The sequence below is a fragment of the Aedes albopictus genome, chromosome 2, assembly GCF_035046485.1.
Source record: "Aedes albopictus strain Foshan chromosome 2, AalbF5, whole genome shotgun sequence".
NCBI lineage: Eukaryota > Metazoa > Arthropoda > Insecta > Diptera > Culicidae > Aedes > Aedes albopictus.
In genome coordinates, this window is record NC_085137.1 from 17,608,195 (window position 1) to 17,623,061 (window position 14,867).

At 37.4% G+C, this 14,867-nt stretch overlaps 1 protein-coding gene across 1 annotated transcript in view; it reads right to left on the bottom strand.

Annotated features, from left to right (window-relative positions):
- LOC109429977 (ATP-binding cassette sub-family G member 1) overlaps positions 1–14,867 on the bottom strand; it is a 132,662-nt gene that overhangs the window by 34,078 nt on the left and 83,717 nt on the right. The window contains exon 6 of the mRNA XM_062849239.1: positions 735–973. Within this exon, the coding sequence (XP_062705223.1) occupies positions 735–973 (239 nt within the window). The remainder of the gene's footprint in view (positions 1–734; positions 974–14,867) is intronic.

Here is a 14,867-nt window from a genome sequence, read left to right on the forward strand (position 1 = left end):
CAAATCGATGATGGATGAATAATGAGGTTGCCCATGCGATAACCGGATTGATCTGCGATATTCGTTTAACCCGTCTGCCTCGTTATAAATCATTCGAAGGAGCTTTTCAACTGATGTAATACACCAAATGGAGCGTATGCCTGCCCACGATACTGGATAATGCTGGAATATAACACGTACTCTAAAAGTACCCCGAGGAATCCTCATAAATAAATCAGAAGCTACAATCAGGATTGATCGGGTAAATCACAGTAATTATTTTCCCCATTCTCACGACTCCGTACCGTATAGTGTCAAACGACTAATAAGCTGAGTTACTCAGCTGAGAATGTATCTCAACGCTTCAATTAGCTCATTAAACAAAAGACTTCACCGCCAGGTCATTCCATTGTTTGCATTGTCGTCGAATACTTTAATCATTGTGATCGCGTGATCATTATGACAACTTAGCACATGAATAATTGCCGTCATAGTAATCACGCTCAAAATCGGGAAACGAAGCGCATCCGCTAAATTGATTTTCGCTTCGGCGACTCGAGCTGAAAATGTTGCAATCAGATCAGTTTACGCGCGCGAGATGCCGTCTTGATTAGCCGGCGCCGCCGTCGCTGCAACAAGGTTTCTTTCTAGTTATATTCACGTGCTATGAACAAATTACCATACACTACCACAGGTGGTTATCATTGGGCTACGACTGTGTAGGAGCGCTTTCAAACCTAGAGAACAGAACTTACATAATTCCGCCGCAGCATCAGCAGATTCCGATAGAGCAACAGCAGGAACTGCATCATCAACGAGGCCGGCTTGGTGTTATCGACAATCTCCGGGCACAGCTCGTTCCCTTGGGGGTCCAGATCGCCTGCATCGCCTACGCCTCCTCGGTCCTTCAGCTGCAGCATTTCCTGCACTTTGCTGGTATCGGCGTTCTTTGGATCGGCATCGGCAAAGTCGTACCTGGTTACGGCTGATTTCACTGCGAACGAGATAGAGAGAAGGGAAGGCATTAGACTTGTTGGACACGCGATATTTTAAAGCAGATTATGTCTACGGATCTGGATTGCAATCAATCAATACAACAACAGGTGAAGCAGTCGGATAACAATCTTCGAAGACTCTGCAGATTTGGATAACATTACGATTTAACAATTTTCAGACCACAATTTCCACCAAAATTAGAACTGGTTTCTCAATAAATTCCCAAATTGCAGCGCCCCTATGCAGGTACGACCCCATGGCAATGAGTCTTCTAATACTAAAAGCCATCCATTTTTACACTGAACTTCTGAAGAACTTCTAAAAAATCATTGATAGAATATATTAAAGAATTTCTGGAGGAAATTCTCAAGGAACCACTGGAGCCACTCTTAGCAGAACTGTTGGAGCTCTTTTTGAAGGAATCCATAGAGTTTTTTTTTAAATCCATGCTGATATTTCTGAAGAAATTTCAAGTGTGATAATTTTTCCGAAATAAATCCCGGAGAAATTTAAGAAAGAAGCGCTGAGTAGAATCTTAAATAAATTGGTGAAGCTAATTCCAAATGCACTCCTGAAAGAAATTCTGATTAACCGAAGAAAAAGTAAAAGTTCGAGAATTTGTCCAGCAATTCTTCTGGAAACTACTCAAGAAATTCTTACGGAAATTCCTTCCGAATTCATCAGAGAATTAATCCAGAAACTCCTCCGGGAATTTTTCAGGAACTGCCCCCAGGAATTTCTTGAGAATTTATTCCGGAAATCAGAAGTTCCTCCAGAATTTCCTTCGGGAACTCCTCCAGAAATTCTTCAAGCAATACCTCCAGAAGTTCTCCGGAAAATCATACGGGAATTCTTCAAGAAATTCCTCCGGGAACTCCAAAAGAAATTCTTCTTAGAATCCTTCAGGAATTCCTCCGGGAATTGATGCATAAATTTCTCCGAGAATTCCTTAAAAAAATCATCCAGCAACTCATCCAGAAACTCCCACGGAAAAATATTGAACAATTTGAAATTCCTTCATAAATTCCTCTGGAAATTCGTCCAGAAACATATTTGTCAATTTGTTTAGATATTTCTCCGGTAATCCCTTCATAAATTTCATAAAGCATTCATCCATAAAATCCTCCGGGAATTTTTTTTTTTCCAAAGTTCCTCACAAACTACCTCCACGAATTTACCCAGCAAGTTCTCCAGAAGTTCTTCCGGGAATTCTTCCAAAAGTCATTCAGGGAGTTCGTCCAAAAAATCTCCTGGGAATTAATCCAGGGAATCAGGGAAAATTCGTCCGGGAATTATTCCAGAATTTCATCAAATTTTTTTCCGGGGATTCCTTTAGTATCCTACCTACCTACCTACGCTACCTACTCCTTCTGAGATAGAAACTCTCTCTAGAAACTCTCTCAGGGATTCCTTCATAAATTCCTTAAGGAATTCCTCTAAATAGATCCTCAGAGATTGCTCTAGGAATTTCCTCAAAGACTCCTTTAAGAATTCCCTCAGGGATTCCTCTAGAAACTTTTTCAGTAACACCTCTAGGAACTCCCTCGTGGATTCCTCTAGTAACTCGCGCAGAGATTCCTCTAGAACAGTGATTTTTTTTAAGTGATCCTTCGGGGTTTCCCCCAAGGGTTTCTCTTTGAGGATTCTTTTCCATGAGGATTGATTCCTTCACAAATTCTCCGACCACAAAATGTCAATGATTCCAGATAAATCATCCGCGAAAATATTCGGGAATTTATTCAAGGATTTTCCCAATTAATCCAACATCATTTTTTTTTCAAAATTTCCTAAAAACTTTCACGAAGGCTATTGGGGGAAATTGTTCAAAGATTTTCAAGGAAATTTTCGAAGCATTCCTTTCGGCAATTGTTCAAGAATTTATCATGAAGTCTCTTGTGATTTTTTATTTAAAAAATTCTGGAAATTCACTCCAACGAAGATCTGAAGAGTTATTTCCAAAAATTTGTTCGGTCATTTCACAAATTTACCTGTGATTCGTCAAGCAATTTCCTCAGAAACTCTTTCAGAAATTTACCCAGCAGCTTCACCAAGAATTTCCACAGGAATTATGTTGAATATTTAATCACAATTTTTCATCCATTAGAAAATATCTGCAGAAATTCATTCAAGAATTTCCCGAAACAATCATTTAAAAAAATTCACAGAAATTTCCACAGATACTTCTTCAGAAACTTCCTCTGTAATTTCTTAAAAAAAATAGTCATTTCCAAAGGAATTATTTCTGAATTTCCCAGGATTTCTTTCAGTAAGTTTTTCAAAAATTCCCCCAGTTATTCTTTCAGGTATTTCCAATAAATTTCCGGGAGTTTCCCAACGATTTCTTTAATGTATGTATGTATGCATGCATGCAGTTCCACTTGACAGTAAAGCTTACATTTCATTACCACCTTGAACATACTGCGGTATGATGGGCCAAAAGGGGGTGTGGCGGACCCGTAAGTAGAGACACTTACGTGAAATCCGCGGATTTAAGAGTATCTCCTTCCAACAGTATGATCCAACAAGGTGTTTGAGGTGGTCCAAGGGTTTCTTTTAGAAAATTAATCCAGTAGCTTCTCCAAAAGTTATCCCATGAATTCTGTCGGGATTTTCCCAGAAATTCCTTCAAGTTTTCATCAAAGATTCCGCCAGAAATTTACCAAGGATTTAAAATAGGAAATGCCATCTGGAACTTAACCAGGAATTCTTTCGGAAATATATTCATAAACTATTTCAATAATTTACCCAGAAATTCCAAAATGATTTCCATTAGGGATTTTCCCATAAATTATCTACAGAAATTATTCAGAAGTTTCTCATAAAATTTCCCTTGGAATTCTTTCAGAAATTTACCATGGAGCTCTCCCAAGAATTTCTACACCAACTCTGTCGAACATATCCTCAGGAATTTCTTCAGAATTACCTTCAAGTATTCCGCAGAGATTCCCTCGGGAATTTTCTCATGATTTCTACTGTGGATTTCAAAATAAATGATTTCGGTATTTCCCCAGGAGCTCTTCCAGGAAGTTTCTCAGAAACACCACAAAGAAGTTTCCAAGAAATTTCTATAGGAATATTTCCAGAAACTTCATCAGAAATTTCTTTAGTAATTACTGAAGAAATTTCTCCAGGATTTCCATCAGGAATTTCAGAAGGAGCTCTCCCAGGAATAATTTCAGGAATTCCTCCACGAGTTTCCACAAAAAATTGTGCCATTAATTTCCCCAGGATTGCATTAGAAATTTTCAAAGAACTTTCTTCATAAATCTCTCCAGGTGAAAAAACTCTTCCGAAAAATTCCTCAGTAATCCCTAAAAATTGATGCAAAAATTACTCCACCTCCGTTCTAAATTTCCTCCAAAAAAATTCATATTTTGTCCATCAATTATTTAAGAAATTTCTACAGAACAGTCTCCAAAAATTTCTTCATGAGTTTTCCCAGAAATACCTTCTAAAATACTTCCAGAATTTTTCCCCATTTTTTCAGAATTCATCTACGAACTATTTCAGAAATTCCTCCAGAAAATTTCCCAGGAATATCTTAAAGAACTTTCTCAGAAATTTTTACAAAAATTCCCCGAGAAACCTTCAGTAATAACACCAGGTTTTTCATTAGAAATTTAAAATGAAAATTTTGTAACGATAAAACGAGACATTATTAGTAAGTACACAGTTACATAGCACACACAAAACATATTACATAGCACATAATTTGTTGTCCACTAGATTCCCAAGAAGAAAGCACAATAAATGTATCCGAAACGTCGGATGAAAGCATAAGAATCCGTTTTTAAGTACAACAGACTGAAAGCCATTACTCCGAATCCAGAAAATCTTGCAGGAATTCCTCCAGGAATTTCCTCAGGGATTTCCTCAAGAATTTCTCCAGGATTTTTTCATGGTATGTCTTCGCAAAGATTTCCCAGGAACTCCCTCAAGGTTTTCATAAGAAAATTCAAAAACAAATTCTTTCAGAATTATCTTTGTAATTTTTCACGATATTTTCCAGGAATTTCTCTAGCTATTTTCCCAGAAATTCCTTCACCAATCCAAGAGAAATTCCTTCGGAAATTTACAAGGATTTACAATGGGAAATATCCGCATGTTTTTCTTTTTTTTTAACTCCCATCAATTTTTTCAGAAATTTCTCCGGTATTTTATCTTGAAATTTCCTCAGGAATTCCATCATTATGCATGATTTTTTCAGAAATTTCCTTAGAAATTTCCTAGAGATTGCTCCAGAAATTTCTCTAGCATTTCTAACAATACAAAACGTCCGCCGGAATTGATTCAGAAAATGTCTTTGGAATTTCTCTAGGAATTTTCCCAACAATTGCTGTAGGAATCCCAGAAAAATTTTCGAGATATTCATAAAGTTATTTCAAATGAAAGTTAAGGTGGAATTTCTGGGTGAATCCTTGTAAAAAAATGGAAAAGCCCATAAGCAACTTCAATGGAATTGCAGAGGTTTCATGAAGAAGTTCTTCAAGAAATTCCTGGATGAATCCAAGAGAGAACACCTGAAGAGTTCCAAAAGAAACTCCATATGCGTTTTCTGGGGAAACCGCGGATGAAATGTTTTAGAGCAATATCAGAATCCATCAGAAAGAATACATGGGTTATTTTTGGAAGATTTTTTAGATGAAACCTTTGAACATTTTCTGAAGTAACCTCTAGAGGAATTTTTAAAATAACCTAAGACATATCTCAAGAAATTAATGGACGAATTTCTGAAGCAATATATGCAAAATTTACTAAAAGAAAACTTTTTTTAATGAATTCGTGAAAGATTTTGCGGGAGGAATCCTTGAAGATTGTTTAAAGGGATCCACGTAAAAATTTCGGAAGCAATCCATGGAAGGCTTTCGTAAGGAGTTCTTAAACAAATTTCTGTAGAATATTTTAGCATCTCAAGGATTTTTTGTGAAGAATCCTGGCTGAAATTTTCAAGAATTCCCTGAAAGATTTATTGGAGAAATCTTAAAAGGAATTTATGACGGAATTCCAAAAGAATCTCTGAAAATTAAAGAATCCTTTCACAATTTTTTAAGGAATCCTCTTTTAGCCAAATACATCTCAAAGAAGGGTTTTGAAATTATCTACAGAAAAATACAGAGGAAATCTCTGGAAGGTCTTAGGAAAAATAAAGCAAGCCATGGGTTATTTTCTGAAAATGTCCCTGGTGAATTTTTGAAGAAAAAAAATCTTTTAACCCTCTTCGTGCATTAGGGTCATTATGACTCCTAAACGTACACTAGGTCAGCGAGGTGCGCGCAAGCTAATGCACGAAGAAGGTTAAAGTAAGTTTTGAAGGAATTCCTGAAGAAAACTTCCAAATGAATCTAAGTATAATAATAAGAAAAAATCTTTGAAGAAATCGTCCAGAAATTCCGCTTCTGATGGAAATTCATAATTTCAGAAGAAATCCCTGGTGGAATTTTCAAATCAAACACTGAAGAAATTTTTGGCACGAATTATTGGAATATTGTACAAATGCCTAAGAATTTTTGGAAAACAACACATACGGCAAAATTTATGGGAGAAAGATTTTCTAAAGAAACCCACGGAGAAATATCTGAAGAAACTCATTGAGAAATCCGTGCTAAATTTTCATAAATTTTTCCTTGTGCAATTTTCGGAGGAATTGATGGTAGATTTCCTATAGCAATCACAGAAAAATGAACTTCCGAATTAATCCTTGGATTTTTAATCAAACTCGTGAAAAAATGTAAGTGGAACTAACTTGGTGACATCGCAAGGAAAATTTCCGTGGAAGAGATTAAAAAAAAATGCCCCATCATTTACAGCGTTTCCTAAGGCTTTCTGAATAGATGTTCAGAGGATTTTTTAAAGCAGTCTGTGGATTTTTTTGAAAAAAAAAAATACAGGAGGAATTTCTGCTCAAATACATGGAATGATTTCTAAAAAAAAAAAACATGGAGGAAATTTTAAAGCATTATTTAAGGAATTTGTAGAGTAATCCCCAATGAAATATATAAGAATTTTTCAAATATCCAAAAAAGTTTTCATGAATTTATTTTTTTTTTTTCTTTCCACGTTTATTCAAAGTTTTTTTTTTCTCTCAAATTTAGACAATAGTTCGTTGTTCCATCAATAATGTCGCTTAAGTGTGCTGAAATGGTAGTACAAAAAAGGTCACAATAATGAGTTATGCGTGGATGGAAACAAGGTAGTTCCAAAAGGCTGAATTCTGATTGTTTTTTTGGCATTTTTTTCTCGCAAAATCCTCTTAAATGTTGTCAAAAGATCAAAAAATAAACTGTCAGTTAATCTATTTCAGTAGAATTTTAATTCTTCTAGTAGAATTTGTTTTTCAGTAGATTTAGTTAGGACAAAGTAAATTTTTTTGAGAATCCTAAAATTGTATTCAACATTTAATCGCATTCTATCCGGAAATTATTTAAAAAAGATTTCAGATTTTTTTTTTTTGAAAACTGCATAAATATGTTCAGTTTTCCTCAGAGTTTAGCTATTTTTTTTGGCAGGAATCCTCGCTGGGGTCCTTTTTCTATTTTTCCTTGACATGCCCATAATAGATGTTCCAAAGAATGCTTTTAGGATTTTGGATCCTTAGATTTAATCCACTTAGAAATTTTCGTCTAAAATGCTTTTAAGAGGTGACTTTCAAAATAAATATCGATCATATTTTTATTTCCAGGAAATTCCTGGAAGAATTCGTATTGATAGCGTTGGGAACGTTATCTTGAAAAAAAAAACCCAAGATAAACTTGCTAAAAAAATCTTCAGTGTACTTTTCAGAGATATTTTTTATGAATTCTCTGCAAAATTACTAGAGATGGATCTGACAAACTCTTAGAATAATACTTCAGCAAACCTTAGAGAAAATTCCTAAAAGGTCTTCAAAGAAATACCAGAAGTATTTTTAGAATTAAAATGTGGAAAAATCTTTGGAGGTGTCTAGAGCAATAATCGTAAGAATGACCAGAGAAGTCTGAGAAATTTGAGAATTCTTTTGGAAATTTAAGGAGAACTCCTCAGAATAATATCTGGAGAAAAATTCAGGGGAATTCCTCGAAGAGACTTTTAGAGTGTTCCTTGGAATAGTGATTGACAAATTTTAGGAAGAGTCCTCGAAGGTATCTTTCTGAAGGAGCCAGTTTTCGAAAAAAATATGAGAAAATTTCTGGAGAGCTTTAGGATTCTTCGAAGAAATTTATGAAGATTTTTTGTGGGTGAATTTCTGAAGAAATTCTCACAAAATTTCCAAAGAATCTTCACAGAAATTTTCAGAGGAACACATGTGAAATTTCAAGATGAATGATTGAAAGTTTTCCTGGAAGCAATCTTGTAGAAATCCTTGCAGGAACCTTTGCAAGTATTTCTGAAGAAAAATTTTCAGGATTTTTTAAAGAAATCTTCGGAGAAATTTTGAAACTTAAGTCCTCGGAGGAACTTTTCCAAAAATTATCTAAGTGATTTCTGAAGCCTGTGTGAGCTCAGATTCAGTTTAGCTTTCTATTTCGCCAAATTATCATTTGCTGTTCTGTGGCTTAGTTTGTTGAAGCAGCAGTCTAGCGAAAACGGAGTCGTCAGTTCGATTCCCACCAGAACGCGATTTTTTTTTTCACTAATTCATCTCTCTTATGCTTATTATCTCGGATTTTCTGCTGATGTTTTCAAAGTAACTTCTGCGTAAATCCTCAAAAAAAATATTTGATTTTTTTTTAAATCCTCTGAGAACTCAGAACAAATGTTTGAATGCTTTGCCGGACACATCTTCTGGGATTTCCTTGAGCAAGCCATTGAGAAAACTTTTGCAAGTTTTCTCTAAAAATTTAGGGAGGAATCAATATAAAATACAGGAATATTAACGCTAGTAGAGTAGTGGGGTCATTTTGACAAAAACTTTCACACTGATCGTGCGCTTCATCTGTGGGGTAAACACCAGCCAATGCACGAAGAATGTATGAGGACACTCCCAGTTCTTGGGAGAACTTCTAGAAATTTTATATTTTATATCAAAATCAAATCTAAACGCCAGCTCGTATCCACTGGAAACCTTAACAGTCTGAATGTGTATTCCTACATGGGGCCGTCATATTTGATTCATTCCTTCGCAAGAATAAAACAATCCCCTTATATCAGAAATTTAAGTGTTTATTGAGATTTGTCTAAACTTGTTCCACGAATCGAGCAATTTATTTGACAAACAAAATCATTATTTTTTTAGCTTTCAATTTTTTTTGTTTTTTACATAATTTGAAATGTCTAAGATATGCTTTCAAAAAAATAAATGTATTTGAATGTAGTGTTGGTAATAAGTTAAAATACACAATAATTAAAAAAACAAATGTCTTCACAAAAGATCACATGTACCGTCTACCCCCGTTGGTTTGAACAACATCTCATGCAAACCAACGAGGTTCTTAATTTGAACTTCTAGTAGCCCTGTGGGCATCGATAAACACACTGATGGTAACACTTTTTGCTGTTTTGTTTTGGTTCTGCGTTTCGTTTCACCCCGTTCCATGAGCAGAATGACGTTTGAACCATTTCTAGTTTGAACGATGTGCAGATTAGCGGGGGTCAAATTAAAAAGTGTTCAGATTAGATGCGGTCAAACCAAAGAGGGTAGACGGTATTCACATGACGGTAAAACATGTCTTCACATCTGGCGTCCCTGCTTGAAACACACGATGAAACATGAAGCTTTGACTGCTTGATGATTTGTTTTACGTCGTCCGTAAGCAATACTTCAATAAATAAATGAATTTACCATTTTTTCCACTCTATCTCCAGTTAGTTTGACAAGGATTTCTTCACTATATTTTCCAGAAATTGCACGACTTTTCTTTAAAAGTAACACTGAATACTTCTCCAAGGTTTCTCCAAGGCCCACCCTCCAATTATACCACATCTAAAGTTCACACCATTTATTATGTATTCTATACATAACCCTTCACGAAAACGACCTTGCCTTCTAAAAACAAGATTCAGTCAGCTAAAACATATCGTGAACAATCCCAATTCAGAAAACACCAACATATAAAGAAGTCGTTCAACTCGCCACTGACTGATTAGACCCTTCCTCCAAACCACGCATAAGCAAACGACACGAAAACGTAAACATGAACATCGCCGTCTCCCAAAAAGTCAATAAATACTGATCACAGCCGGTGAATACTAAAATATTTTAGTGTACGACCTAGGCCAAGTGGGCTCTGCGATCAGTTCACGCTTAGCGCCGCCACTAGTTTCTCTTTTGTTGATGTTCCGCTCTCATAGACGATCACCACAGTCAGCCGTCGTGTCGGTCATCGTCGTAACTGATTTCATTAGCGACCTTTGTTCGCGCCGAGCTCTCTATAGATCGGTCATGCTTGTCCACGCGTTGATACGCGTGGCTTATCGCCATTTTTCACGCGCTCCAACAACACAGCGAACGAACGGTCCAACCAACCAACAATGGAGTTTGCGCAGGGTCATCTTCCTGCAAGGGTGGGTACACGCCTCTGCGCCTGCGACGTCTGTAAGTCAAGTTCAAGTTCAGCACTTGTTTGCAACTGTTGTCGGCCGGCATGTCGGCTGAGACGTCAGGTGAGAAAACATGCGTTGAGGCTTTCACAGAATGCTTAAAACATTATCAAGAGCTTTTCAGTGGGAACAGGTAGACGATCGTCGCGGGCATACGGAACAAACGGTGCATAAACAACGATACAATATGCACTTTTAGAGCCTTGACATAAAAAAACCAGGTGGACGGCGTTGGCAGGGAGGTAATGCAGTGTTTGAATCCTGCCATCGCATCGGTGGTGGCCGATTGTGACGAGAAACCCGTTTGATGGGAGAATCGCGAAACAAATTACATTCACGATTTAGTTTGTGGTGACTTATAAGAAGACGGCTCTCTGACTGCTGCTCGAAATGTAGCGGCGCGGCGGTTGAACTCATGGAACCGGTTTAAATCCACTTTTCAAGAATGTGCATATGATTCCAATTCATTTCGCGTTTACTGTTTGTTGAATAGTATGCATAAGATTTCAAATTTGGTTGTTTTTATCCACTTCAGGTTAGTCTCTAACGAGTATCATACCCGATGTTGGACATACGTTTCCAATATTTAGCAGCATCAAAACAGGAAAATGAACAGGGCAAAGACTAATGGAATATTGAGACTTATTATGTATTATGCATTATGTATTATGTATTGAAGAGTATTTTCATGTTTCATAGATTAGGATGGCACAAACGTTCTAAATGGTGGATGATGCCTACATACTCCACGCCATTCAGGTGCTCATCCGAGTGCTACTGTCACCTTTCAATCACCTCACGTTCATCCATCCTCTAAGAGGCTCTCATCATAATCCCAGCAGATTTTGAATCGTAGCGAAAAACCGTTGCGAGCTGCTGGTAGAACTTCCGTGTTTCTAGAGAACGGCACAGCAGTTCCAGTTTCTTGCAATCCACTTCTTCCAGACAGCGGTTTTCCTCCCAAAAGAGATGGGTCTACTTTATCCAATTATGTTTGTATCGTTCCACGTTCTGTCGCGTTCGTTGCTGCAGTATTGCCGCCCGCACTGCGTTCTTCTTCACCGAAATCTCTCTGCACTCATCGTCAAACCATTCGTTCTTTTTATAGTGCTCTCGATTGTGTCGTTGATTTCTGATTTAACTGTACTCCAGCATTCCTCTAGAGGGGACACTACTGTTTAACATTGCACTCGAAGGAGTGATTAGTAGGACTAGCGTGCAGAGGATTGACACAATCGTCACACAGTCGCACATGCTCCTTGGTTTTGCGATCGGTATAGATATCATCGACATCGGTCTTAGGGCAGTTGAGAAGGCTAATATTCCTTAAACATTAAATTGCATGCACTCTTATCAGAATACAGAACATTTTATGTGTTTTCATTTGCTTTGTACGAAAATTCTCTATTTTATTATTGATCACTCACTATACTTCCTACTTAAGACGTAAGAAAGCCGCCTTTATATTCAAAAAAAAAAAACAAAACGTGTCTCCGTTATTAATATTGAGAGCGGAGGGGCCTCGTGGATGCTCATTAGATTATTTTCGAAGTTATGAGGGCCTTCAAAACTTTGAGAAAAATTACCTGTGCCAATTTTCAAAATGTTTTGGTTCCCCATAATGTAAGAATAGGGGTACTCACTAAGGGGCTGTCCATAAACCACGTGGTCATTTTTTTGGGACTTCTCAAACCCCCCCCCCCCCCCCGCGTGGTCATTTGTCCATACAAATTTTTTTATTCGTCCATACAAAATGCTCATAGGCCGAACCCCCCCCCCCCCCCCCCTCATGACCACGTGGTTTATGGACAGCCCCTAAACAGACTAAATTGCTGCGTAAGCCATGATTTTCTGCTTATTTGAAATGTTTCATGATTTTCGAATGAAATAATTAAAGATTGCCTTGGTGATCAGTTTACGCTGTTAAGTGAATCCCCCTAATGAATTTATTTTCCAGTAACAAGAAAATCTGTATATGTCCTCACAAATATTGAGTAATAATTTATGGTAATATTACATTTTTTGTACCTCCATACGTTGAAAACTATCCTTTATGTTATGCTGGATCGACTGCGATCGGCCAAACCTCCATTTTACGTTTTTACCTAGATGGATTCAGTTCATTACCCAAATGGATTTGAAGATTGCAAAGAAGTATAAGAAGGGCGAGTGACTTGGAGATTTGAAGGAGGCCATGCGAGGTTTCAGAGGATTTTTTTGTGAGTTTCAGGACGGGAGGGGTGGGGTTGCCAGAAGCGTTACGCCGGGGGGGGGGGGGGGGCTTCAGGGATATTTTCGGGGAGTTTCGAAGGGTCTCAGTTGCAATACATGGGATCCGATAGGGTTTTAAGGGGTTTTCGAGGGCATTTCAGAAAACTTCAGAGGATTTTTGGCGAGTTTCAGAGGCGTAACGCAGGTATTTTTGGGGGTTTCTGAGGATCTCAGGTGCGTTACATGAGATCCGAGGGGGTTTTAAGGGGATTACGAAGTCATTAGGGGAACTACCCTGAACTCCACTTAATTCCCTTAAACCAACCTTATCCCTAATCTAAAACACTCCTACTGCTCTGAACACAAGCAGATTCCATTTAGGTAACGTTACCTAAATGGAGGGACCTAAATGGACTTTACCTAAATGAATTCGACCTAAATGGAGGTTTGAATGTATCCGAGATAGTTTCGGGTTTGCAGTCTTTTCTTATAGGAACAAACTATTTAATTTTGTCCGACGTTTCGACACTGGGTTTGGCGTCTTCTTCCAGTATTTTTTTCCCTGACGAGGACCCCGAAAGCGGCGTCAAAACGTTGGACAAAATTAAACGGTTTTTTTTTCAATAATACAAGACTGCGAAGCCGAAACTACCACTATCCCCTATGATATTGGAAATCGCTCTTCCTGAATATGAAAAAAACGCCTACTTTGAGGCCCCAGGAATATCTTTACGTAGTCTCCCAAAAAATATATCATAAAAATGTTCAGAAATGTTCTGTTGCCATTCCTTTAGATATTCTTTAAAAAATGTAATAAGAAATCCTTAGGGAATTCCATCAGAAATTTTACGAGAGATTCCTCCAGAAATTTCATGAAAAATTCATTAAGAGAACCATTCACGGATTTCTTCAGAAAAACCTTAATTGATATCTCGAGAAAATTTTCCAGCTTTTTTTAACTTATGCGGACCTGGTGTGGTGGTTAGAATACTTGACTATCACGCCGAGGACCTGGGATCGAATCCCACTCCCGACATACTCACAAAATGTGGGTTTTTTCCTTCGGAAGGGAAGTAAAACGTGGGTCCCCAGATGAACTAGCCTAGGGTTAAAAATCTCGTTAATACAGACAAAAAAAAATCTACACAAGAAATCTCCACTGATTTTTTCTGAAATTTGTCCAGTGAATCTTTGAGAAAAAACTATCATGGAATTTTTGAGAAATATTACCAGGGATTCCTTCTGAGATTTTTCTGAGAATTCCTTTGAATATTATTCCATAGAATAATTCATAAATTTCTCTGAAGTTCCCTCAAGATTCATCTAGAAAATAAGGACTAAAAAACTGAGAATAGTTTTATAAATCTTTTCATTGATACCTTTAAAAAAACCTCCAAGGGTTTCATTGAGAAACAATTTTATGCGGATCCCTTCAGAAATTTCTCCAGGTATTCTTTTAAAAAATCAGCCATGCATTGTTACAGAAATTCCAATCAGAGCTCCAAGAATTTCTTCAAAAATTTCTCCTGATTTTTTTTCATAAAATTCCTTCAGTGGGTTCTTTTAGAAAATCAAAAATTCTAATTTCTTTCAGATATTTTTCAAAAGCTTTGAAAGTGTGGCTCCGTGGTCGTGTGGCTAGGGTCACCAAGCTCTTAGTCGCATCGTGCTGAGGAGCGCGGGTTCGATTCCCGCCGCAGCTGTCAGGAAAAGTTTTCGGCTGTGCCACTGGGCGTTGCATGCTAGTCCGTTGTCTAGTGTCATGCTTCCTTCAAAGAGCGAAAAGCTCACTGGAAGCATTGAACGTGTCCGTGTCTTTCTTTTGTTTAGAGGGTTCATTCACAAATGTCATAACGCTAAAATTGGTCGTTTTCAACACCCACCCACCCCTTCGTAACACTGTTTATATGGGGAAAATTTTATTTTGTTCGAGCTGTAACACCATGAAGGACACCCACCCACCCCTTCCAGCGTTATGACATTTGTGAACAAGCCCAGATCATCTTGAAAAAGTTTTCTTTGTAAGTGTTCTCAGGATTTTTTTTAAGAACAGATTTGTGAGAATCCCAAAATAGCCACTTATATGGCCGACTTTGGCACCTACTCTCGATTTTGAGCGCACAAAATCAAGGCACCTGATCATTTAATTTTAAGCTTATTACAAG